This window comes from Selaginella moellendorffii, unplaced genomic scaffold (assembly GCF_000143415.4).
Source record: "Selaginella moellendorffii unplaced genomic scaffold, v1.0 SELMOscaffold_110, whole genome shotgun sequence".
In the NCBI taxonomy this organism is placed as follows: domain Eukaryota; kingdom Viridiplantae; phylum Streptophyta; class Lycopodiopsida; order Selaginellales; family Selaginellaceae; genus Selaginella; species Selaginella moellendorffii.
Window position 1 is genome coordinate 333983 of NW_003314371.1, and position 22202 is coordinate 356184.

At 49.8% G+C, this 22202-nt stretch overlaps 9 protein-coding genes and 1 non-coding gene across 12 annotated transcripts; 5 read left to right on the top strand and 5 right to left on the bottom strand.

Annotated features, from left to right (window-relative positions):
• The first annotated feature begins 42 nt into the window (after positions 1–42).
• On the top strand, positions 43–2087 carry LOC9662888 (arginyl-tRNA--protein transferase 1). The gene is made up of 6 exons (XM_002990575.2): positions 43–228; positions 290–328; positions 389–536; positions 601–1590; positions 1642–1828; positions 1884–2087. The coding sequence occupies exons 1-6, from the start codon at positions 78–80 to the stop codon at positions 2010–2012; spliced, it is 1644 nt and encodes a 547-aa protein (XP_002990621.2). The 5' UTR covers positions 43–77; the 3' UTR covers positions 2013–2087.
• Positions 1820–3407, bottom strand: LOC9662639 (U3 small nucleolar ribonucleoprotein protein IMP4). The gene is made up of 8 exons (XM_002990632.2): positions 3265–3407; positions 3108–3191; positions 2930–3039; positions 2823–2873; positions 2631–2774; positions 2469–2558; positions 2304–2410; positions 1820–2241 (listed from the first exon to the last, which is right to left on the bottom strand). Exons 1-8 carry the CDS (start codon positions 3374–3376, stop codon positions 2064–2066), a joined length of 876 nt encoding a protein of 291 aa, XP_002990678.1. The 5' UTR covers positions 3377–3407; the 3' UTR covers positions 1820–2063.
• A 364-nt stretch (positions 3408–3771) lies between these two features.
• On the top strand, positions 3772–5271 carry LOC9662889. The gene is made up of 4 exons (XM_024664476.1): positions 3772–4141; positions 4221–4339; positions 4400–4544; positions 4622–5271. The coding sequence occupies exons 1-4, from the start codon at positions 3884–3886 to the stop codon at positions 4754–4756; spliced, it is 657 nt and encodes a 218-aa protein (XP_024520244.1). The 5' UTR covers positions 3772–3883; the 3' UTR covers positions 4757–5271.
• Positions 5272–6702: 1431 nt separating this feature from the next.
• On the top strand, positions 6703–8059 carry LOC112342494 (probable LRR receptor-like serine/threonine-protein kinase At1g56140). Its single transcript, XM_024664417.1, has 3 exons — positions 6703–7500; positions 7556–7742; positions 7827–8059. The coding sequence occupies exons 1-3, from the start codon at positions 6703–6705 to the stop codon at positions 8057–8059; spliced, it is 1218 nt and encodes a 405-aa protein (XP_024520185.1).
• Positions 7693–10135, bottom strand: LOC9662640 (cysteine synthase 2). 3 transcript variants are annotated; one of them, XR_002990996.1, is made up of 7 exons: positions 10055–10135; positions 9554–9997; positions 9430–9504; positions 9223–9366; positions 8511–9169; positions 8097–8453; positions 7693–8045 (listed from the first exon to the last, which is right to left on the bottom strand). XR_002990996.1 is itself a non-coding variant. In XM_002990633.2 (7 exons), exons 2-7 carry the CDS (start codon positions 9767–9769, stop codon positions 8237–8239), a joined length of 1263 nt encoding a protein of 420 aa, XP_002990679.1. In that variant the 5' UTR covers positions 9770–9997; positions 10055–10133; the 3' UTR covers positions 7693–8236. The 3 variants fall into 3 exon arrangements, 2 of the variants coding, with proteins under 2 accessions (XP_002990679.1, XP_024520240.1); XM_002990633.2 differs by having other exon boundaries at positions 7693–8453; positions 8511–8746; positions 8795–9169; positions 10055–10133; XM_024664472.1 differs by having other exon boundaries at positions 7693–8453.
• Positions 9838–11979, bottom strand: LOC112342495. Its single transcript, XM_024664418.1, has 12 exons — positions 11892–11979; positions 11689–11834; positions 11486–11628; positions 11336–11427; positions 11203–11268; positions 11005–11117; positions 10910–10948; positions 10736–10861; positions 10585–10683; positions 10215–10530; positions 10055–10158; positions 9838–9964 (listed from the first exon to the last, which is right to left on the bottom strand). Exons 4-12 carry the CDS (start codon positions 11402–11404, stop codon positions 9838–9840), a joined length of 1059 nt encoding a protein of 352 aa, XP_024520186.1. The 5' UTR covers positions 11405–11427; positions 11486–11628; positions 11689–11834; positions 11892–11979.
• A 758-nt stretch (positions 11980–12737) lies between these two features.
• LOC112342523 lies at positions 12738–12953 on the top strand. Its single transcript, XR_002991002.1, has one exon. It is a non-coding gene; the product is annotated as a small nucleolar RNA U3 (small nucleolar RNA).
• LOC9662890 (U4/U6 small nuclear ribonucleoprotein Prp31 homolog) lies at positions 12778–13924 on the bottom strand. The gene is made up of 2 exons (XM_002990634.2): positions 13081–13924; positions 12778–12983 (listed from the first exon to the last, which is right to left on the bottom strand). Exons 1-2 carry the CDS (start codon positions 13922–13924, stop codon positions 12778–12780), a joined length of 1050 nt encoding a protein of 349 aa, XP_002990680.2.
• Positions 13925–14107: 183 nt separating this feature from the next.
• LOC9662641 (DNA-directed RNA polymerase V subunit 1) lies at positions 14108–20965 on the top strand. The gene is made up of 24 exons (XM_002990578.2): positions 14108–14126; positions 14280–14338; positions 14406–14529; positions 14595–15001; positions 15055–15246; positions 15309–15422; positions 15476–15646; positions 15708–15962; positions 16014–17318; positions 17379–17591; positions 17643–18095; positions 18154–18306; positions 18358–18489; positions 18538–18928; positions 18989–19027; positions 19085–19123; positions 19187–19363; positions 19415–19486; positions 19546–19764; positions 19820–19885; positions 19946–20221; positions 20276–20465; positions 20525–20639; positions 20698–20965. Exons 1-24 carry the CDS (start codon positions 14108–14110, stop codon positions 20905–20907), a joined length of 5391 nt encoding a protein of 1796 aa, XP_002990624.2. The 3' UTR covers positions 20908–20965.
• A 20-nt stretch (positions 20966–20985) lies between these two features.
• Positions 20986–22065, bottom strand: LOC112342496 (RING finger protein 5-like). The gene has a single exon (XM_024664419.1). It carries the CDS (start codon positions 22063–22065, stop codon positions 20998–21000), a length of 1068 nt encoding a protein of 355 aa, XP_024520187.1. The 3' UTR covers positions 20986–20997.
• Between the last annotated feature and the right edge of the window lie 137 nt (positions 22066–22202).

Consider the following 22202-nt stretch of genomic DNA (forward strand, 5'->3'; position numbering starts at 1 on the left):
CACCGACCATATCTATCTGGGAATATGCCGCGGGCATCTCCTTGTCCGTACGATGCGCATTAGGGCGAGCGCGGGCGATGGCGGCCAGCAGCAGCAGCAGCAGCGGCAGCAGCGATGGCGGCGGCGCCAGCGGCAGGCGCGCCATCACCAGCATCGTCGACGACCAGGGCGTGTACAGCTCCCGGTGTGGCTACTGCAAATCCGGGCGGACGAGCAGCGTAGCTCACGGTGAGCGAAGTATGTGTGCTGTGGCTGGTCTTGACTGGGAATTATGCGTGCTTCTTGGCAGGAATGGCCGCTCGCAGGCTTCACGTGAACGATTATCAAGGTATCTCTGTGATCTCTTCCTCTCGATTGGTGAAAGTTCTGTTTTTTTTTTCTTCTCCAGAGCTGCTGGATCGAGGGTGGAGACGATCTGGAAGTTTTCTCTATAAACCCGAGGGAAGGACGTGCTGTCCTCCCTACACCATTCGGCTCAAAGTGGACGCGTTCGTTCCTTCCAAGGAGCAAATCCGTGTAAGACGTCGCATGAACAGGCAAGAACTAGAACTTTATCGGTCTTTCACGCGCACTTTTGACGATCTATTCTATCACAAGCAGGTATCTAGAAGGCGACTGCATTGGAAAAGATGATGATGCCTCCAAGGGAACTATCAGTGGAATGGAGACTGGGAAAGAAGAGGATGGAGTCTCCGCGGCCCTTGTAGATAGCTTGAAGGCAGCGATAAGAGATTGGATGGTGGATGCCGGTGTTGGCTCGGACTTCCAGGTTCCGGATGTTGGAGTTCGCAGGATATCGGAGAAGGTTAGACAAAAGCTCCAGGAGGACAGCACTTCTGAGTGGGAAGCGAGCTACACGAGCAACGCTGCGTTTTTAGTGGCATCAGCCTTGAAGAAGAGGCGCAATTTAGATGGTGGTCAGCTAGCTATGGAGGTGGTACCGGCGGACTTGGCTTCTCAGCTGGCAGCGAAGCTCTCGGCTCAACAGCTGAGCGGTGTAGTTGTCAAGGCTTGCAAGGGTCACGTCAACTTTTATCTCTCGAGCTCAGCCAAGGGGAAATCTTCTGTGGCTGCCATCCATGGCGAAACAAAAGCTGGCCATGGAGATGGAGAAGCTCCGGTACACAGGGTGAAGCGGACTTTGGAGGTGCGAATGCAAAGGTCGGCATTTGATCGTGAATCGTTTGAGCTTTACAAGAAATACCAGGTTCTTGTCCACAACGACAAGCAGGTCCTGGAATCGTCGTATCGAAGATTTCTGGTGGATTCTCCATTAGTTCCTTTTCAAAGTGCCTCCACTAGCTATGGCTCTTTCCATCAGCAGTACAGAATCGATGGACGCCTTGTTGCTGTGGGGGTTGTCGACATTCTTCCAAAGTGCCTTTCCAGCAAGTATTTGTTTTGGGATCCCGACTTTGCCTTTCTTTCTCTGGGAAAGTTTTCGGCCTTGCAGGAGATCGAGTGGGTTAAAGCTGCCGCCGAGCCATCGTTACAGTATTATTATCTCGGTTACTACATACACTCCTGTCCAAAGATGCGCTACAAGGCGGCCTACGCGCCAGCGGAGCTTCTCTGTCCTTTGACTCTAAAGTAAGCTTTCAAGTTTTACCGCAAAGTAAGAAACTAATGTGTGCTCGATAGATGGATACCCTTTGATATTGCTCGTCCACTTGTGGAAACCGGGGCCTTTGTTCGACTTTCAGGCGAGAACAAACAAGCCGATATCACAAGCAACGGCACCGAAGCTCTCGAGCTACACGAGACTCCCAAGAACCTCGGTGAAGTTCCCATTCTTCTCTACAGCAGCGCTCGATGCATCTTACTCAAGGTATCATCTTTTTCTTTCAATTCCCATTTAGTCTCGGATGGTTTCGATACACCAGGATTTGGAACTAGCAGCTCCAAAGCGCTTCATTGAAGGACTGAAGTGGCAACTGTTGCAGTATTGGCAGCTTGTTGGGGAGGGCCTCGCATCTCGAATGGCGTACGCCATCCAGTCCAAGTTTTCCTGACTGAAAACGACTTACATGTACAGCCACTATTTGTATTTTCCGATTCGATTCTCATAAAGCAGCACGCTTGCGAGACGAGTTCATGTATGGCCGGATGACCCACTCGTTCTGTGCCTCGACTTGGTCCACCGTTCCCAGCTTGATTTGATACAGCCGCAGCTCGAAGCGCGGTCCTACCTCTTTGAGCTCGATGGATTTGACGCCCCCCTGCTTTTCGTAGACGTGGTGCCTGCGAATCAAACAACAAAACGTGCTGGCTTCAGACAGGAAGAATGCGGAGGTGGAATGTACCTGAAAGAGATGTAGTCCTGCTGGTTTGCGAATGTGATTAAACGCTTCGAGTCCGGCTTCGGGACTGGGAAGAGGTATTTGAGTATGTTTGAAGTTCTCATTCCCAGCTGGAAGAGAGACAAAAAGTCAGAAACGAAAACGGATAAAGACGAAGAAAACTTGCACCTTGGTGTTGAAGTTATTGAGTATTAGATGTGGATATGCTTCAGACATTGTTCCCAGGCCTTTCTTGTCCTTGATATCGTGCCTCGTTACCTGCAGAATGGCTCATTAATCAGCTTGGTTCCTAGAAACTTCAAGAAAAAAACTCCAAACACTTTCACTCACCACATTCATGAGACCGAAATACGCAGTCGGACCATACGGGAGATGGCAGACGATCAAGCCATCTGGCTCTCCTCTGTGTTCATGAACCATGATTATGTCGGTAAAATCGTGAGCTCGACAAGATTCCACGATCTCTGCAATCACCTGTCCAAAAAAGCTTAGTTTCTACGGGGAAAAGCGTGAATGGCGAACCTGTCCTCCACGGTTCATCCTTTGCGCATTTGGAAAGACGATCTTTAGTTCCTGTAAACAACCGGCCAGAACAGTTTTCCTAGACTCATGGTAACACCTCAAGCTACCTTGACAAACTGCGTAAGTCGACTGCTAGGATCGCGGGAAGTGGTCAGGAGAATTTTCGGATCAACCTCTCCAGCATAAGCGTACTCATCATCGACGTGCGTAGTAGGCTCTGAAACACGAATACACACACCCCCATTCACTAAACAATCTCGACGACGCAAAAACGTAAGAAAGAACCTGCCGTGTTCTCATCCTCGAGGTCGATTTCCTGCCTCAAAGACGCCTCATCGTTCCGCAACTCAGTCGGCAAGGGCTTCCCTTCTACAAAAGCACAAAAGAAAAAGAAAAAGAAAAGAAACGCTGCTCATCTCCTCGCAAAAAGAGATTCTCGTACCTTGCAGCGCTTGCTTGATCTTGCGCTTCTTCTCGTACACCTCGCGCTCCTTGCCCTCCAAGCTCTTGCGATACAGATACTCCCGCCGGAGACGGGCATTCCGCCGGATCATCGCCCCCAAGAGCCCTAGCAAAAGCCCTAAATCCCAGCACGGAATATTCCAGGCAGCATCACCGAATATTCGTAAAACGCCCTTTCGGAAAAGGTGAAAAGTAAAGAAAAGAAAAGATTGCCACGAAGGCAATGTGATTCATGCAACGCAGGTGGGCGCAAAAATATCAACGTGTGACATGGCGCGAGTGGCCATTCTCGCGCTGCCACGAAGCCGCCACCGTCCATGCTCCGCGTTGGACCCGGGGCATCTCCACGCGAATATGCTTCGCCCTCATGTCCAGTGTCGCGTTGCGCCATGCTGGGGCGTATCCCGGATTCCAGCTGGGACCCTTCGCCTCCTTCTCCACACATTGCCCCGCGCTATTGATATTTTTTTCTACCAGGCCTTACTTAAGCTACCACCCATTCTTCTCTCTCTCACTCCACTCCGTCTCTCTCGCTCGCTCCGCTCGAGGAGGAGGGAATCTGATCGAGAGAGCGGATAGAGGGAGAGGACCGAGGAGAAATGGCAGCAACAGTAGCCAGCACCGGCGCTGCTTCGTCCTCTTCTTCTTCGTGTCCTTCTTCTTCTTTTTCGAATTCCTGTTCTAGAGCTCTTCCCAGATCCACCATCGTGAGGATGAGGACGAGGGCGGTCGAGTGCTGCGCGTCCTCGAGAAAATCCGCCGCGGTTGGGTCGAGCGTGCGCTGCCCAATCTCAGCTCCGGTGCCGTCCCGATTCGTCCTTCCGCCGCAGATGATTCCAATTCCGGTGGTGATCGAGGTAACGTCTCGGAAGCTATGTCTTGTTCGTTGAGTTCCGTGCTCATGTCGGTGTGCGTGGTTTGTCGGTGGTGGCTCAGGTTGATCAAGACGAGGAGGACGAGCTCACTTTCCTGGATTACGACGACGACAATGAAGAGAAGAGGAAGTCTCCTTGGCTCACGTCTCAGTACTTGAGCTTAAGGCTGCGATGTTCCTCGTAAGTTTTCTCTCTCGGCAGGCTCTTGGATTGGAGCTCACAAACGAGTGCTCTGTCTAGGTTGATGATGAAGGAAGCGAAGGATGCTCTCAGTCGCCACTTCAAGGGACGAGAGCCGACCGTCTCCGTGAACTCCATGCTCAACACCACCGCTGACAAAGTCTCGAGTTCTTCCGCCGGTAGCAACAAGAGAGCAACCGACAAGGTAGGAGTTTTCGCATTTGATCGATCTTTTCTCGTCAGTGCCCCTGACTGACTTGAATTGCTCGAAAAACTTTCCAGAACCGCCACCTCCAGCTGAATCTCATCAGCGAAAGCTACCACGGGGATACCGTTAAGTTCATCACGGATGTGGTTCTTTCCGACGAGCAGGGAGGTTACTTTGGAGACCGGGCCGTCAACTCCACCGTTGCTTGAGGATCGAGCTTGGGAAAAAGTGAGAATCTTCCTCTTCTTCATCCTCATCGAAAGGATAGAACACAATGGTGGAAGCGTTTTGCTAGGCCCTGCTTCTACACTCCCATCCTGATCTGATGAACACCGGAACTTGGATGATCTGTGCGAGGATGATCTGCTGCCTGGAAACTCTATTAAAAGCTTGGATCAAGAGAAAAATACGACTTTCGAGGATACATGATCGCGGCAGAGCACAGTTGGATCGTCGTCGTCTTGCTCCGGAAAAAAAGATAGAAAAGAGAATGCTGAGCTCGAGATGGCTGTAAAATAATAAGCGGAGGAGAAGAAACTAGAGAATAGAATACTCTCTCATATCACTCTCACTTGTTAGTGTGTGTCGAGTGATTGCCCACAATGTCAGGAATAATTCGAAGGCAATCACCAACAGGAATCCGGGATAACATCGAAAACGGTTGACAGTGCTGGTCTCGAGATCTCCGGATGAGAGAAGGGAAATGCAAAGACGAATGTTCAAAGTGGAAGTCCAATTGAGGAGTCCAGCTCCATCGCAGTTCATGGCCTGTCAGTGAAGATTCCATCCTCTTTGAGCACGTAACTGTTGCAAAACAGCCAAGAAGTTGGGAAAAGATAAGACAGGAATCACGCCCATGCTCCACGGATGGATGGATCCGTCCAGCTATTGTTTTAGCCAAAGCAAAGTATTTGATGGTTTGATCGTTAACCAGAAGCTCGACTACGGAGGTTCTTTCCACCACAAGAACTCGGTAGTAAAGTTGCAATGTAGCAAAAGCCAAAGGTTGTCGCTGGCACGAGATGCCTGGCGAATCGAGTAAAGTTCTGGCCCTGCACGTCTGTTCGAAAGCTCGCAAGAGACGAATAGAGGTGGCTATTCTTCTTCAAGAGATTCCCAAACTGTTTTGTTTGGTGTCCCGCTGAGCAACAGAGGGATCCGCGCTCTCGCCTGCTTGTTTGCGTGAGGCGGTTCTTTGTACATGATTCTAGCATCAAGTTGCCATTGATCGTGCAAAGTACTTCCAAGTGTGGTCCTTGTGAGCGAATGAAGGATGGAAACTCGTACAAGCCTCTCCACCATTGTTCTCGAGAGAGCATACATTAAGAAACGGTCAGAATTCCAGTATTTCTCCTCAGACCGCTGTCCTTCGGAATGTCGACAGCTTACCATTCTTCTTGCAACAGATCTAACTTGAAAGCTCATCTATGAAAACTCAAGGGGAACATGAATTTAAACTCACCAACAGTGCACACAACTCCAAAACACGTAGACTATCCCGCACAAAAACCATGGAGCCTCAGTGCCGATTGCTCTTCAAGCTACCCAAGTGCCACTAATTCTGGCGGCCGAATGCTGGCTTTATTGAGGAAGTGTTCAACGAAGTTCTATCCATAATTCGAGTGATAGATGCGAGTTGAGCTTAATTTCACGTCAGTCTTTGACTCAGTGGAGTCAATAAATGTCAAAGAAGGTCTTCAGAAGACTGGATTGACTACTATTGACTTTGAGCTCAAATTAGCTGATATCTTTAACTATAACTTTACCAGAGCTTGTAACTCCACAATGGATCGTTGCATTGTTTAATCTTTGCGAGGCCAGGAAGAGTACAGATACAAAATCAGGAGGGCTATGAGTGATGTTGTGGCGATACTCTGTCTACTTTGGCCGCCTTAGTGACATTATTAAGCTCCACCAGGTGTCTTGCATACGACCCCTGCTGTCTGAAACAGAGTGTCAATCCCAGTGACTTTAATTAGATTATCTTGGTGCATTTCTTTCCTTAAACTAAGAATATTTTCAGGTGTTACAGGCATGCCGTCCCGCCTCACAAGCCAAGTTCTGACTTCCAACGAGGTTGACAACTGTTTGTATTGCCGCTCATGAAAGCCCACCTATAAAACCAAGGGGGCAAATGCTGTCTATCAGATAAGAAATGGCTGTGGAGATCCTCTTCTTCTGCTGGTTCCTGATCGCAACCCATGTTGATCAGGCTGCGGCACAGCCCATACCAGGCATCTACTTCAACCCCGGGAGAACCACTGCAGGGAGCCAGCTCCAATCCAACATAGACTTCGTAGTCGGGTTCCTCGCGCAGAACACTCCTCCCAATGGCTACGCGACATGTCTCGGCTATGGCAAGACCCCGGACACCGTCTACGCGAACACGGGCTGCTACAACCGGCCGGATCAACAAAGCTGCACCGTTTGCATCAACATCGCCTACTCAAGGGCCCAAACCTCGGCTCCACTCACCATCGGTGCTACTGTGTGGCTCAATGAAACCGTGCACCAGTACGCATGCAGCCTGACCTTCGAAGTATACAACTTCACGGACTCGTTGCTCGCTTCGCGTAAGTGCTTCCAAAGCTCTAAAGTTGTGGTTTCTCTCAGCTTGCAAAGTTTGCCACTAGATATGCTCGGCATCTTGGGTCCCAATGCCTCGGCTCCAGCGCCTCTTACATCTTTCCGGTTCCCTGGATCCTCGAGACTGAACGTGGCTGCTTATTTTGCTGGAGGAGTCGCAGGGATTTGCTTCGTATTTATATGCGGCGTAGTGTTTTTCGTCTTGAGATGGAGATGGAGGCCACGGGGAAAGGTCTCGGATTCGGAGAACTCTGTCTATAACATGGGCAATCCAAGGCTGTTTACGTACAACGAGTTGTCCGTGGCCACGGATAGTTTCAGTGAGGAAAACCAGCTTGGTCAAGGTGGCTTTGGAGTTGTGTACAAGGTAATCTCGTCCAAAGGTGTCCACTCCAGTTAGATTCATAAGTGTTAATTGCCAGGCCAATCTCAAGGATGGGACGCAAGTGGCAGTGAAGAAGCTCTCGCTCCACTCCAAGCAGGGAAAGCAAGAGTTTGTCAACGAGCTCAACATTATCACAGGGATTCGCCACCGGAATCTTGCCAAGCTCCACGGATATTGCGTCGAAGCCAATGAGAGGCTCTTGGTTTACGAGTTCCTGGAGAACGGCAATCTCGACAGTGCGCTCTTCCGTTAAGTGTTTGTCTCCACTTCTATTCTTGAAGTTAAAGATCTTATTTTTTTCCTCACAGAAAGTTCTTTGGCCTTGAATTGGCAATCTCGGTTCCAAATCACGCTCGGGATCGCTCGGGGACTTGCTTACCTGCACGAGGAATCACACTTTCAGATAATCCACAGGGACATCAAGGCCAGCAACGTTCTCCTCGATGCCAAGTTACAGCCAAAGATATCGGACTTTGGCCTCTCCAAGCTCTTCGATCTGGATGGAGAGTATGGCGTCTCAAAAGTGGCTGGAACATTGTAAGTTCTCTTCTAGTGGATGATATGGTTGACAGACTTACGTCGTTTTGCAGCGGATATATGGCACCAGAGTATGCGGTTCACAGGAGATTGTCACCGAAAGCCGAACTGACTCACCGTCAGAAGCCAAGAGCATTAAGACACAGTCGCAAGTGTGTCAGGACTACAGAATATATGATCCTTATACGAGGAATTCCAATCCCTTTGCAGTAGGAAGGAGGCCATGAGTTGATAGATAGTCTGAATTGTAGAACTTGCTCAGATGGCGTGAACCACTATCGCAAAGAATGGTGACGATGGTGTGGCCGGGACCAAGCAAGCGAGCAACCCGCACAGCGCCTACGCAGTTCATCGCCGAGGAGCTGCCGACGAAGATTCCATCCTCTCTCAATAAGAACCTGTTGCAGGAAAGGCAACCAAGCTCAAAAAGGAAGGCCAAAGAATACAAAACTGACCTCGACATCTCTACGGCTTCCTTGTCAGTGCCTCGGATGGCTCCATCAAGTTTAGCCAAAAGGAAATTTTTCGTCAGACGGTTGATGCCAATTCCCTCCGTTATGGTATCGAATGGATTTTTGAGTCTCTTTCCTTCTGCTTCTTCTCTAGCATACAGGACACCTCTTGAAACCCTGTTATAAAGTCCAGAACCAGGCGGGTCTATCAAGTAACACTTGACTTCTGGCCTTTGATCCTGCAAGAAGGAAAAAGATCTCTTTGACAAATGCAGCTGGGAAATTACCTTGAGATAGCATGTAATGCCCGCGATTGTGCCACCGGTGCCAGATGCCGCTACAAAAGCATCAACTTTGCCTCCAGTTTGCTTCCATATTTCTGGCCCCGTTCCTTGGTAATGAGCCCGAAAGTTTGCCAGGTTCTCAAACTGGTCAGCAAAATATCCCCCTTGCGCTTCATCTTTGCTGTCGACGATATGTGTACCATTTTTCGTTGGATTCTTGTCATTTTTATCGAAGGGGCAAACGATCATTCGCTCTTTGTACTTTGCTTCAGCTTCCTGTGCTCTTCGTCGTGCAATGTTTACGAAGTGGTCCTTATGCGTTATGGAAACCGGTCGAACTCTCTCCACAGTGGCACCTAGCGCTTCCAGAAGTTGAGCCTACAACGAATGCGTTTTGAGTCATACAAGTGAGAAAGAATTCCAAAACCAACCTTTTCGATTGCTGCATCATCTGGAATCACTACATGGCACTTGCAACCACACGCCACGGCAACCATAGCCAGGCTAATGGCAGTGCTTCCAGCGCTTCCTTCGGTGACCACACCTCCAGGACGTAGCTTTCCGGATTGCAAAGCCTGCAAACACGAGAAAAACGAAAGAAGCAAAGTGACAAAGTAGAGAAAAAAATACAAACAGACCTCTTTGATGATTTTCACAGCTACTCGATCTTTGATACTTCCTCCAGGATTTAGAAACTCCGCTTTGGCATAAACCTGGCAAGAAACACTGAGCGCTGCTCAAGATCCGTAGAAAACAACTCACCTCGCAGCCTGTTGCCTCGGACAAACTCCGAATTTTCACCAGCGGCGTGTTGCCGACAGCTCCCAGAATCCCGTGCGCGTGTTGCCGATCGCAATGCGCCGCGCTCCACACGATCTGAGAGCTGCGACGCCGCCGCCGACTGGAGTGCACAATCGCGATGGCGCCAATGACGAGAGCTCCTCCGGAGATCACCACCGCGATCGCGAGCTTCCTCATACTGACCTAAAACATTTGGTGGAATTTAACGGGCAAATGTACAAAGATCGCAATAAAGAGAATTTAATCTATCCCAGGTATTGGACGGCCTGGATTTCTTGGTTCCGTCGCTCTTGCCTGAGGCGCTTGGAATACGATGGAAGATGTAATCTCTTCGTTCTCGTGGCTTGTTTCATAGTCTCGAAAGTCGGCATGCTGTCAAATCCTCCAGGAGGAGCCATGGATTTTCTGGAAAGATCACTCGAGCAATATAAGTTCTTGACCACTCTGGATTGAAAAGCTTACCTCGCAAGGACTGGGAGCTTGAGCGGATCCTCGGGCTTTGGTATTTGTTCTCCTCCTTCACCACCAGCAGCAGTGGCATCAGGAGCTCCAGGAGCTCCAGGAGCCTGTTGAAGATATGCCGAGAGAGATGAGTACGTTATAGATTGGAACGCTCCGTTACCTGAGGAACGATTTCGGCGGGAGGAGCAACGACGGACTTCTTCGGGGACAGAGTAACAGATTTTCTGGGAGCAGCGGCAGCGGCAGCAGCAGCATCGATTGTCGGAGCGGGGACAACCGGTGGTAAAGTCACTACAGTCGTCTGATCCTCGGGAGATTTTTCATCTCTGGGTAGCTGTTCCGGTGTTGGCTTCGTCACTGCTGGTTTCAGGATTGGCAGAGTCCTTGTGGCGATGCCGGGAGGATCAGCAGGCATGAAACTCTTGAATGTCATTTCTCGTTTAGTGTTTTCTTCCTCAGATAGCTGCTCCAAGTAACTAGAGATTAAGAAAATACTGTCAGAAATGAAACCAGATAAACGACTTTGGTACCTCAAACACAGCATTTCTCTTGGTGGAACAAGCGGACTTCCTTGCTTCACTAAAGGATCACCAGTGATGACATTGACCAGGTGATACTGATCCTCCACTCTGCGTTGCAAATTAAGTACATCCTAGCGCTGCTTAGAAAGATACCACTTACTCTTTCATTTGCCTTTTGCCAGTCCGACCCGTCTCCTCCAAAAGGACTTGCAAGCCCTGACCCAAGTTGCCGTATACGCCTTCCCACTGATCTTGGCCATTTCTCTTTGCCACGATCTTTTCAAGCCTGCTTGGACAGCTTACATTACAGAGACCATAGAAAAGATAGTCATACCCGCTGGGCCATCTCAGGCACTTCGCAAATCTCAAAAATCTGCAGAGGTAACAGAATAGCTCAGCAGAGTTATAATCAGAGGAAAGTATACATACGGCACACATCCTTCTCCCTCCTTATCCGCATAAGGAATCAATCTTCGAAACTCTTCGTCCGTGTAGTATACACCAAACTGCTCTAAACTAGTACGCAAGTCCTCGTAACTAACCTGCAGAGACGAAACAATGAAACTAGTTCTAGGAAAGAAACTAAGTAAAAGAAAACACCCATGTAATGCTAGTTATATCACTGACCCTATCTGTACTGTTTGGATCAAAATGTTTGCACGCATCTGGAAGCTGGCCTGACTTCCAATACAACTGCACAATCGAAAACAAGGATTTAGAAAAAAGAAGAATGTAAGAAGAGTTCGAATGCAAGACGTACTTTCTCCATCAATCTGTCGATTACAGGCTCTCCTCCGGATTGCCATAACCGTTTTCGAGGAGCTATCATTTTCCTCTTGAGCCTCTTGAACTCTGGAGCGTTTGTTTGTAAGTAAATAGTCATAATGTAAACTTTCTAAAGGAAACTTACTTTGTTCGGCTGTCTCCTCAGGCTCAGTGGGATATAGCGGTTCCAATGGATTCGATCTGGGATTTCTGTCGAATCCAAATCTCTTCTTCCCGATATTGATGTCGAAAAGCTCAAGCCCCGTGCCAACCTTGCACCGAAATCGTCTATGAACACAAAGAATTCAGTCAGTAAACAAACACGCAGAATAAACTTAAGCAGCTCACTCGCGAGTCCATTTTGCAGGATGAGACTTCTTATCAAACAATATGTCCTCGAGACGAACACGCACGGGGCCTTTGAAAAGAATCCTTGGTTTAGCACCAACAATGTCGCTCACATCCAGGAGATCGGTTACTCTGTTGGAAAATATCTGGAGAAACCACCACAGCCGAACGTAAGGAATAATCTAAGCAGAGGAGAAAAGCACCTGATCACCAGCTGGGAGGAGATTTGGACCCTCAGGAATTACGTAATCTGGATCCAAAGGATTGACGCAGCGATCAGTAATAAGTCGCCTCGATGGTCGCTTCTTCCTGTAAAGATCTTGCGGCAGCCATGTATCTGGAAACATTTTGCTGGCGTCCTGCATTCCAAAACCTGTGCTTCGTGAGTTTGGTGGATGAAATTTTCAATCGAAGTCTAAGAAGAAGATCTAGGAAATAATTTTTTCTTTCTTACTTCTGGATGTAGATACGTCCTGATGGTGGGAGCAAATCTAGCTCCTTCGATGTCGTCCGTGGTGAGCGAACGAGGGATGCCCTTGGGCACCATGCACCGGTGGACATCCCCATGGTTGGCGTAGGGCGCCCAATCGATCGTCTCCGCCATCGCGCGCCTCCCTCTTCTTCTTCCTCTCCCCTTTTCTCACCTGTGTCTCCAAAATCCCCTCATCTTACTCGAGCTGTGAAGCTCCAGACCGCCCCAGGAATCTCCTCCCAACGCCAGGAATCAAGGCGAGGTGCTGCTGATCGCATTGTGCTCGCAAATTACCTCCGCATCATCCAAGATCTCGAGGGATCGGGCGCGCTCCCTCCACTGCTCTCTTGCTGTTCATTCCTCCAAGAGGTGCGCGGCCACGCTGCTGACGCGGCTAGGGTTTTGCAGCCACTACAAGTGTACGGCCAGAAATGGGCGGGAGAAAATTTTCAAAAGCTTCAAAGCCCTAAGAACTAAACTGGTAATTAGGGCTAGGGCTTATGTTCTACCCTATCCCACATGCCCTGGCGCACGTGAAGAGGGCCAAGATATAACAAGCTCCATGAACAAAGCTTTCACGACTGTACTTGAACAGGATCTGTTCTCTAGGTCGTACTTCAGTCCATACCCAGAGGTATAGACAAACCGATATGCCCGGACGATGAGTCCGAGAGCCCACCGGCTTGAGCGCGACCGTACGGGTGCTTGGTGCTATTGTGCCATGCGGCCCATAGATGACCGTTCACTCCGAGCTTGCTCGGTTGTGAAGGCCGGGCGGGCAGTCTGACGGGTCCAAAACTTTCTTTTACCTTTAGATAATGACCTTTTCAGATATAACATGACGTAACTTCTTACAGATACATTACATCGTCTAACATTGATTTCTCGCTATAAGGTATAGCTATTCTCGCTTGGAACACCAAACGTTATTCTGTTGGCGAGCTTTCTCAAGTTGGTCATCTTATATTTTTCCTTGGTCTTGCGAAGCCTCCTCCCGCCGCGTTTCTTCTTTGATTCTCCAACCCGGGGAACTGGCAAGGGCGTGGCGGACTTTAGAAGTGGCCGCTCTTGCCACTTGTTGATCGTCTTAAGTATCTCCTCGCGTAGAGCTCTCCCAATCTCGCCACCTTTAGTGCTGTTGATCGTCGTGGTAGCATCCACACGAGCTGCTAATGCTGCCTTTGAGCAAACGAGGCGACACGCCCTGTTTCGAAGCGGCGGTGGCGTGGACTGTACAATCTCACACTCGAAAACATGCCCCATCCCATTGTTCTTCACCGTCGCTGATGAGAATCCTAATAGATCGTCGATCTCCTCCCTGCCTAGAAGCTTTACGTTGCATGCCGGCATGCTAGCCAGCGACACGAGCCCGCCAGCTTCTTCGATGAGCTTTGCGGTTATGGAGCTCCCCAGAATGGCTGACAAGTTTGGAGCGGCAGAGCTCGTCTCGCTCTCCAAGAACCCTAAAACCTCCTTTCTTGTCTCCGTGAGCTCGATAATCCTATCGCATGCATCTAACACGCGCTGCAAATCAGAGTCCTCCAGTGTTGGCATGTCCATTGTCGAGAAGAGCATCGAAATCGCCAGCGCTGTTGGAGCTGGAAGATCTTCCAGACTAACTTCACTAAGATCCATCTTGTTCCCAATCTTTTTCACTAGCCGCGCATAATCTAATGGATCCCTCACCATTAACTCTAGTTCTTTGAACCTCCTCCCGTACATAGTTTTCACGAAATCATACAAGCTTTCAATCTCCTTCTCCATTCTGATTTGCCCTAAGTCCAATCCTTCAATTTATAGTACTACTACAAAAGGTATACAAAACTAATTACAATCCTTTATTTTCCTGTATTGTTTAATGAAAACCCCTAAAACCCTCGCATAGCTGCCACGTCATACGAAGATGGAGTGGCATTCCAGTTTCTAGGTTGAGGAGGAGCGGCCGCGATGGATCAGCGCCCCGCCAGTACGTCTTTCTCTCCCTTTCTCGCGTCGCAGCTCTTCCTCCTCTCGATCGAGCGCCATTTCCGAGCTGATCGCCAGGAGGATGAGAAATGCCAGATCTTTCTTCTTTTTTCGTTTCCTCTTCGCGATCGAAGCTAACGTCGTTCTTCTCCAGCGGTGCCGGCGTCATCGCTCTCGGAGATACGCTTTGGATTGCTGTCCCCGGCGGATATTGTGAGTTTCAAGCGCTTTGTTTTTTTTTTTTCTCCCTCTGACTCTTCCTCTCCTCGTTGTGTTCCAGGTCAGTCTCTCCGTTCGCTCTATCAGCAAGCCTGCCGATGTTAGCGATCCCTGCCTCGGACTTCCTTGCATTCGTGGGAGCAAGTGTTTATCGTGTGGAGCCAATGAGCCAAAGGAATGCCCGGGTAGGCATTCTTTTCATGTTTTCTTTTCTCTGTTCCTTCTTTGTCTAACTGGATCCTTCTTCCAGGCCATTTTGGTCGCTTGGAGCTCTTAACCCCGGTCTACCACCCAGAGCATTTGCGAAAGCTTTGCAAGGTTCTGGGGATGGTTTGCTTGAAATGTGGCAAACCGAGGAAAAAGCCTGGGAGGAAAGAGGAAGAAGTGGACGTAAAGGAAGAGAAAGACGAAGAGGATGAAGCGAAGCAACAAGAACAGACGGCAGCTGAGAAGGGAAAAGCTATAGTGAAACATAGCTCGTGTCCCGCTGAAGAAAAGCAACAAGAACAGACGGCAGCTGAGAAGGGAAAAGCCATAGTGAAACATAGCTCGTGTCCCGCGGGGATCAACGATCCGACTATTTCCTACTTCACCATATCCGATAGCGAGGACGAAGGGCTTTTCATTGTGGACATAATGGCTGAAGATGCCAAAAAGGTACTTTCAACTGACCTGCATTCCTTGTTCACTGTAACGTAACATCTTTACAGGCCCGCTGCGAGTTTTGTGATGGAAGCTACAAATATCCCAACGTTAGAGTCCTTTCAATGAAGTTCCAGAAGTATCGGATTGAAGGAATTCGTTTGGAGTGTCCAGGCACAAAACCTCCTCCGAATGGGTACTGGAACTTTCTCGGAGGAGCTTTGAAGGGACGTCGGAAAGTGAAACTGACTCCCATTCAGGCAAGTTTGCTGTGATTATTTCTAGTCGTTTATGTTACTGTTATTAACTGTGGAAACTCTAGGCACTATCAATCCTGAAAAAGGTCCCAGCGAGGGTCTTACCCGGCGTAGATGTTGAGGCGTTCGTGCTGGAAAAGCTTCCAGTTCCTCCAAACTGCATGCAGTCTTTACTAGACGTGAGTAGTTCCTCTATTCGTCTTTCTTGTGTTTGCAATTAACAAAGCAACAGCCGAGGACTGGAAACGTCTCATTTTCAAGCAGTGGAGCGATTCAGACACTGCGGAAGCTCGTGATGGAGAATGCAAAGTTCGTTGACAGCTCGCCGAAAGCTTTGAAGACAAAATGGAAGACCCTGCAACACCTCATCTCGCAGTATCTGCGCCTGAAAGGCTGCCCAAAGGTATTCTTCTTGTGTATTTTATCCGTTGACACTATTCGCTGATAAACTTTGATCTTTACAGATACGTAATAATCTCGAGCCTTCGACGAGGCCAGGAGTGACTGTGAAATGCGCCGAAATCTGGAAGAATAACGTGACTGACACTATCTTGTCGAAGATGACACAGTACTGTGCCATTGCGCTGCTCACTGGCGACGCTTACCTTGGTGTAGAGGAGATTCTCATCCCGGATGAGATATCTAGGCAGGTGACGCTGCCAGAACGAGTGACATCCTTCAACGCTGACAAGCTTCAAGCAATTGTCAACGACTTACAGGTATGCTTAGCATGTTTGTATTGTTTTGGATTCGATTTTCGTGAGTACCAGGTCGGTTTCATCGAGCAAAACGGCGTCACTTGTGACCTGCGAGGCCAGTCCGCTGAGAGAAGGCAGTTGGAGATTGGAGCTGTCGTTCATCGCCCTGTGCGGGATGGGGATCTTGTTTTCGTGAGCCGGCACCCGGCGGTTTACAAACACTCAGTCATAGCGCTTACTGCAAGGATCCATCCCGGGAAGTCTTTCAGAATCAACCCTTTGGTGTGCTCTCCTCTCAAAGGAGACTTTGATGGAGACCGGCTGCACGTTTACTTCCCGCAGGCCGAGGACGCAAGAGTGGAGACGAGAGAACTGATGGGACTGAAGCAACAGTTTCAGGCGTTATCAAGCGGAAATCCGGTGATAAGTTTGACGCAAGACATGCTAGTTGCAGCGTACATGCTGGTTTCGAGGCACAGTTTCTTTACAGCTCCACAAATACAGCAGCTGGGTCTTCACGCTGATCGGTGGTCGCTACCAGATCCAGCGATTGTCAAGCCACGGGCGCTGTGGACAGGTTTCCAGGCATTTGGACTGTTACTGCCTTCGGAGTTGGCATTCTCCACGAGGACGGGAGTCTTGATTTCCGACGGGGAGCTTGTTACTGCCGGTGACGATGGTAGCTGGCTGGGAGGGGGGACCGACTCTTTGTTACGTGCTATCCACGAGAAGTTTGGCGTTGCAGAAGCAATCGCGTACCTTGATTCCTGTTGCTCGATGTTGAAAGAGTTCCTACATATCGAAGGCTTCAGCATTGGCTTGGGAGACTTCAGCGTCAGCGACAGGCAGAGAGAAGCGATTTCGGAGCTTCTGGCGTATGCTAAAGAAAATTACGTGGAGGAGCAGGACTTCAGGGACGTTGAGCGGTGCCTAGAAGTTAAGATAAAGAACGAGACGACGAAAGAGAACAGACTGCATATGATGATGAAAGCAGGCAGCAAAGGGTCCGCGTCTTCGGCGAGAATTCACGTCGCCTGTTTAGGCGTCCAGGTTGTTCACGGTCGCTCGGAATTCATCGACAAGTCGTTTTGGAGTGGATTAGACCCGTCAGAGTTTTGGCAACACAGCGTGTGTACCCGAGCTACACTCTTGAAGTCATTGACGATGCACGACGCGGGGACGCTGGCATCGACCCTGATGAATCATCTGGAAGACGTGTATCTTGCCTACGATGGCACGGTTCGTCACCGACAGAATGAGCAAGTCGTTCAACTGGACTATGGCAATGAGTCGGCTCAACCGGGTGAAGCCGTAGGGGCCCTTGCAGCGAGCTTCATTACGGAGCAAGCTTACGACACTGCATACGAGGATTTCAAGGTATAGAATTTTTTTGGACATTCATGTCCAGAGACTGAGCTTTTGGAATTTTATCACCAGAAAACGCTGCAGTCAAGTGTTAACGAGGACAACGTTACGATTTTAAGACTGGAAAGGTGTGGCATCAACAACTGCCACTGTTTGGAGTGGAGATTGTTGGAGCTCAAGGAACAGCTACAACCAGTTCACTTGAAGGAGATCACGAAGGAGGTGAAACTTGAGTATGCACCGACCATCGTGACTTATTGGCTTTGCCATTTCTCTCTGGACCTGGTACTTTTTACTCTTTCTTTGAGCGTCTCTCGAAGTGCCGGTGTTTGGCAGGAGCGTGTCGAGGAGCTAAATTTGAATCTAGAATCCATTCGGCAGTTGATTCTAGGCCTCGATTTTTGCTGTGAAACTGTTCTGTCCTGTGGCAATGAAGAAGCGTGCTTGCACGTTGCAGCAGCAGCTGACGGTGATGACATGGAAGACTCCTTGAACGTCTGGAACTACAAGCTCATACCGAAGCTCTTGGAGGTCTACGTTGCAGGTGATATACCAAATGTTTTGCTACCACGTTACAGATTTTCTGTGTGTTCAGGCAGCAAAGATGTTCAGTCCGTCACTGTCACTCGTGACTATCGTCAAGAATTAGTTCTACAACTAGCTGCCTCGTTTCAAACACTGGCAGGACTCGGCCTGGACACTGTAGATTGGCAGCGATCTTCTCCATTCACTGTTCGGGAAGTATACGATACGTTTGGTGTTGAAGCAGCTTGTCAGTTTATCTATGAGGTGAGCTGATTATAATCTATTTTTCAAATACTTGTCCTTACGCTTAGCAATCATGTAGAGGCTGATGACCATCACGAGCTCGGATGTTAATCCCAGCCATGTTCGTCTTCTTGCGGATTATGCAACGCATACTGGAAATGTGCTTGGCTATACAAATTCAGGTTTTAAGGAATTTCTCAAGAGTACAGGCTCGTTGGCACCATTTCAACGTGTAACCACAATTTATACTTGTTTTTCTTCGTCTCTAACACTTGGCGAACAGGTTGCGGTGAATGAACTTGAAGCCGCCGCACAAAATGGTCTCTGTGATCGTTTAAAAGGCGTGGTTTCGTCTACGGCTTGGGGAAAGCGTCCACCGATTGGAACATCCACAGACTTCAAACTTGTTTGGAAGGTAGGCAAGTTCGTCATCAAGCTCGTCATTTGACATTTGTTTCTGAAGATGGATGATCCGAGCTGGGTCAACGTAGACCTTTACAAGTTCCTTGAAGGAAATGTATGCAAGCAGCCGCTCACACCAGCCATTGCCGAAGGCCGTAAAATGCTAAACAGTGAATGGGAGTCGCAGCCGCAGGGAACAACAGAAACTAATGGCTGGGACGTGCCATCAACAACTGAGAACCTGGACAGTGGATGGGGATTGTTAACCACGACAGCGGACGTTGACAATGGCTGGGGATCGTCAACCGCGACAGCCGACGTTGACAATGGCTGGGGGTCTTTGACGACAACTGATATTGGGGGAAGTGACTGGGGATCATTAGCGACTGACACTGTCAAGAATGCGACGTCGACTGTTAATGCCGACAATGGCTGGGAGGCACCAAATTCCGGTAACTCTCCTCATTATTGTTCTTCATAAAGTTTGAACAAACGCGCTTGCTTGAACTTAGGTGCGGATCAAGGCAATGGCTGGGAAACATCACGTTCAGGTAAATGTTTTCTCAATCTTTTAGAAAATTCAAACGAATCTACTTCTTCGAACTTAGGTGTGGATCCAGGCAATGGCTGGGGAGCATCATGTTCAGGTAAACACCATTCATGGTTATTCATGTTAGAATATTGAACGAATGCATTCGTTTGAACTTCAGATGCGGAAGTTCAAACTGGCTGGGCGTCAATTCCCACTGATCGTCCGGATGTAGCTGAAGGCGAAGAAGTCTCCTGGAATACGGCCTTCAAGGATGACTCCAAGTTGGAAGAGCAGAGATCAAAAAGATCATTTGCTCCTCTTGGTTGCAGAAGGATTCCGAATCCCCATCTCTCAGGTTTCGTCTGATGCGTGATTTTGAGTTCAAATTATTTTTTCTTGTTTTCAGAGGTATGCAACGATGGCTGGTCGTCGGAACCTGCGAACAAGGATGAGGGAGGTGGTTGGGGACAAAGCTCGGGTACAACTTCCATGGTATCAAAGGAATATAGACTGCAACAATGTTTTTGATTGTTTCAGAAGTGATCAATGGAAGTACCTGGGATTCAACCAGTTTTGACGCTCCTGCTCCTGCTGCTCAAGGTCGTGACAGCAGCGACTGGCTACGAAATGACGACCTGGAGCTGCAAGAAGAAAGACCCAAGCGTAAGTTTGCTCCTACAGGAGCAAACACGATTCCTCTTGGCAAAAGAAGAGTTTTTCCAAAACTTGGCGTTGACAGTGCCAAACAGGACTCAGGTTAGTTTTCTTATTCTTCTACACTTTCGACGGTTTCTCCAACATTTTTCTCCAGGCACCGATGCCAAAGATGTGGAAAATAACGAGGAAAAGAACGTAGACCACGGCTGGACAAACTCCGGTTAGTTTATTGCGTATATTGAAATAATATTGATGTTAAATTGACTTGGTTCTCTCGAAGGCTGGAGCCCTGTGAAGAACGACGACCAAGTAACGGTTGCGGCTGACATTCAAGTTGACGGCTGGGGAGCAGCTCCAAACTCAGGTCAGACTTCTATTCAAGATGACGGCTGGGCAGCTGCTCCAAACTCAGGTCAGCCTGCTCTTCAAGATGACGGCTGGGGAGCAGCTCCAAACTCAGGTCAGCCTTCTACTCAAGATGACGGCTGGGGAGCAGCTCCTAGCTCAAGTCAGTTTTCTACTCAAGATGACGGCTGGGGAGCAGCTCCTAACTCAGGTCAGCCTTCTATTCGTCTGATTTAGTCTTGTTCTTATGAAGCTGTTTGCGAAGGTGTGACGAGCAACGACGAAGAAGCCGTGCAAGCTCAGGGCTGGGGATGTAGTGCACCACAAGAAGTCGAAGGTGCTCCAAAGACTAGCGCATTGCACCCCCGGGACCGTCCCCCTCCGGATCCCTTTAAAAGAAAGTTCTGGATGGAGGTGGTGGAGGTCGTGAATCAAGCCAGAATTGTGCTGAGAAGGTAAGGAAAAACGCTCAATTCATCCATGGTGTTCTTATCTGCTCGAGCGTTCTCTCCAGTTACCGAAACGGCGATCGACTTTCCGAGGAGCACGAGACGGCCATCATGGAGAAAATTCTCGTCCATCACCCCTCCTACGACCAGAAAGCTGGAGCTGGTATCGATTTCTTGAAGGTAGAGTGACTCTCTCTCTGGATTGTGTCTGAACTTTAGACGCTATGTCTCCTCTCAGGTCGATCGCCCAGCGAATTTCTCCGACTCGAGCTGCTTCTTCGTCGTCCGGAAAGACGGCAGCGAGGACGACTTCTCGTACCACAAGTGCCTGCGATCGCTGGTCGAGAAGAGCTTCCCAGAGAACTATCTCGCCAAGTATGACGCATCGTGCCTTCCCAAGGACTGGATCAAGAAAGTGGACGATTCAAGTGGAGACAATGCAAGTTAAGTTCTGAGACAATGCAAGTAAGTTTCGAGACAATGCAAGTTAAGTTCTATCTTTGCTATATCACCTCCTAGAGAGAAACGCGAGATCTCTTTAGAAGTAGAGGAAGCACAGGATCATGACACCGCCGACGAACAAGAGCAGCCGGGAGAGCAGCGTTTCCTGCTGGTCCGGGCGGAGCGGCGGCGGCAGGGCCCTCAGCTGGTGGTGGTGGTGGTGGTGGTAGCTGGCCGGCGGCGGCGGCGGCGTGTGCAAGCCTCCATACGGCAGCATGGCCGGCCCGGGTGGCGGCGCATCGGGGAAGCCATGGAACTGGAGCCGGAAGAGCGATGGAAACAATCCAAATCCCGCGGAGAAAGTCACGTTGCCGAATCGCGCCGACGCTCCCGGCCCCGCGGCAGCTCCAGCCACGAAACCAATGCCGTATGGATCGTAGAGGCGGCGGGCGTGGTGGTGCCAGGCCGCGAGGCTGGCCTGGTGGTGGGGGTCCGAGGAGGAGCCCGACCTCTGGCCGGGGGGCCGAGATGGGATCTCCATCTCGGGCACCGAGCTGGTGGCGTGGTCGCGGTGGTCGGAGGAGGACTCCACGCAGCCTCGGCCATAGAGGGGGATGACTTTGTCCTCGTGGACGGGGGCCTTGCAAACCGGGCACTCCTTGCAGATGGATCGCAGCTGCGTCCACTTGTAGAGGCAGGGCCAGCAGAAGAGGTGGCCGCAGAGGGTGACGACGGGATCTTGCGCGAGCTCCAGGCAGATGTTGCAGTCGAAGCTCCCGGCGGCTTGGTCGCGATCGTCGCCCTCGTCGTCCTCGTCGTCTCCATCGTCGCAATCGCGATCGCGGTCGAGGGTGGTGGAAGCTGTTTTGCTGCTGGCTGGAGGAGGAGGAGGAGGAGGCTTGGTTCTTGATCCACCCGAGGTTCCCGGATGATCGTCGAGGCCTGAGTGATCAGCTCTTACTTGGGCATTGCCTTGTGGATCTTCTTCTTCTTCTTCCTCGCGATCGTGTTCCACTTCGTCGTCTCGAGCGCGTAGCTCCGCCTGGGACTCACCTGGCTTTGGGCGATCGCGAAGCTCTCCCGATCGATTGGAGGAAGAACTGGAATTGGACACCGCAGTGCTGCTGCCGCTCGCGTCCTCTGCTCCGGCGGGACTGTTCGTCATCGTCGCCCGCCGCCGCTACCATCGCTAGAGCTTCTCGTCCTCTTCCATCGCCACGGCATTCTATCCTTCTTTTTTCTTCTTCCTCGTAGATTTTTTTTTTCTTTGCCCCTTCAGCACAAACAGACGCATTTGACTGG

What these genes read in the sequence shown, in the direction of transcription:
- LOC9662888 (XM_002990575.2), top strand. Translation starts at nt 78, where the DNA reads ATGGCGGCCAGCAGCAGCAGCAGCAGCGGCAGCAGCGATGGCGGCGGC. An exon ending in CTCTGTCCTTTGACTCTAAA is followed by an intron (nt 1,591 to 1,641) that starts GTAAGCTTTCAA and finishes TGTGCTCGATAG; the next exon opens with ATGGATACCCTTTGATATTG. An exon ending in CTCGATGCATCTTACTCAAG is followed by an intron (nt 1,829 to 1,883) that starts GTATCATCTTTT and finishes TCGATACACCAG; the next exon opens with GATTTGGAACTAGCAGCTCC.
- LOC9662639 (XM_002990632.2), bottom strand. Translation starts at nt 3,376, where the DNA reads ATGATCCGGCGGAATGCCCGTCTCCGGCGGGAGTATCTGTATCGCAAG. An exon ending in CGAGGATGAGAACACGGCAG is followed by an intron (nt 3,040 to 3,107) that starts GTTCTTTCTTAC and finishes TTCGTGTTTCAG; the next exon opens with AGCCTACTACGCACGTCGAT. An exon ending in GACTTACGCAGTTTGTCAAG is followed by an intron (nt 2,874 to 2,929) that starts GTAGCTTGAGGT and finishes GGTTGTTTACAG; the next exon opens with GAACTAAAGATCGTCTTTCC.
- LOC9662889 (XM_024664476.1), top strand. Translation starts at nt 3,884, where the DNA reads ATGGCAGCAACAGTAGCCAGCACCGGCGCTGCTTCGTCCTCTTCTTCT. An exon ending in CAATTCCGGTGGTGATCGAG is followed by an intron (nt 4,142 to 4,220) that starts GTAACGTCTCGG and finishes GTGGTGGCTCAG; the next exon opens with GTTGATCAAGACGAGGAGGA. An exon ending in TTAAGGCTGCGATGTTCCTC is followed by an intron (nt 4,340 to 4,399) that starts GTAAGTTTTCTC and finishes TGCTCTGTCTAG; the next exon opens with GTTGATGATGAAGGAAGCGA.
- LOC112342494 (XM_024664417.1), top strand. Translation starts at nt 6,703, where the DNA reads ATGGCTGTGGAGATCCTCTTCTTCTGCTGGTTCCTGATCGCAACCCAT. An exon ending in GCTTTGGAGTTGTGTACAAG is followed by an intron (nt 7,501 to 7,555) that starts GTAATCTCGTCC and finishes GTTAATTGCCAG; the next exon opens with GCCAATCTCAAGGATGGGAC. An exon ending in TTACGAGTTCCTGGAGAACG is followed by an intron (nt 7,743 to 7,826) that starts GCAATCTCGACA and finishes TTTTCCTCACAG; the next exon opens with AAAGTTCTTTGGCCTTGAAT.
- LOC9662640 (XM_024664472.1), bottom strand. Translation starts at nt 9,769, where the DNA reads ATGAGGAAGCTCGCGATCGCGGTGGTGATCTCCGGAGGAGCTCTCGTC. An exon ending in ATGATGCAGCAATCGAAAAG is followed by an intron (nt 9,170 to 9,222) that starts GTTGGTTTTGGA and finishes CATTCGTTGTAG; the next exon opens with GCTCAACTTCTGGAAGCGCT. An exon ending in GAAGCCGTAGAGATGTCGAG is followed by an intron (nt 8,454 to 8,510) that starts GTCAGTTTTGTA and finishes TTCCTGCAACAG; the next exon opens with GTTCTTATTGAGAGAGGATG.
- LOC112342495 (XM_024664418.1), bottom strand. Translation starts at nt 11,404, where the DNA reads ATGATAGCTCCTCGAAAACGGTTATGGCAATCCGGAGGAGAGCCTGTA. An exon ending in GGCAAAAGGCAAATGAAAGA is followed by an intron (nt 10,684 to 10,735) that starts GTAAGTGGTATC and finishes TTTGCAACGCAG; the next exon opens with AGTGGAGGATCAGTATCACC. An exon ending in AGAGAAATGCTGTGTTTGAG is followed by an intron (nt 10,531 to 10,584) that starts GTACCAAAGTCG and finishes CTTAATCTCTAG; the next exon opens with TTACTTGGAGCAGCTATCTG.
- LOC9662890 (XM_002990634.2), bottom strand. Translation starts at nt 13,924, where the DNA reads ATGGAGAAGGAGATTGAAAGCTTGTATGATTTCGTGAAAACTATGTAC. An exon ending in CGCCAACAGAATAACGTTTG is followed by an intron (nt 12,984 to 13,080) that starts GTGTTCCAAGCG and finishes ATATCTGAAAAG; the next exon opens with GTCATTATCTAAAGGTAAAA.
- LOC9662641 (XM_002990578.2), top strand. An exon ending in CTGGGGAGCATCATGTTCAG is followed by an intron (nt 19,124 to 19,186) that starts GTAAACACCATT and finishes TTTGAACTTCAG; the next exon opens with ATGCGGAAGTTCAAACTGGC. An exon ending in CCACGGCTGGACAAACTCCG is followed by an intron (nt 19,886 to 19,945) that starts GTTAGTTTATTG and finishes GTTCTCTCGAAG; the next exon opens with GCTGGAGCCCTGTGAAGAAC.
- LOC112342496 (XM_024664419.1), bottom strand. Translation starts at nt 22,065, where the DNA reads ATGACGAACAGTCCCGCCGGAGCAGAGGACGCGAGCGGCAGCAGCACT.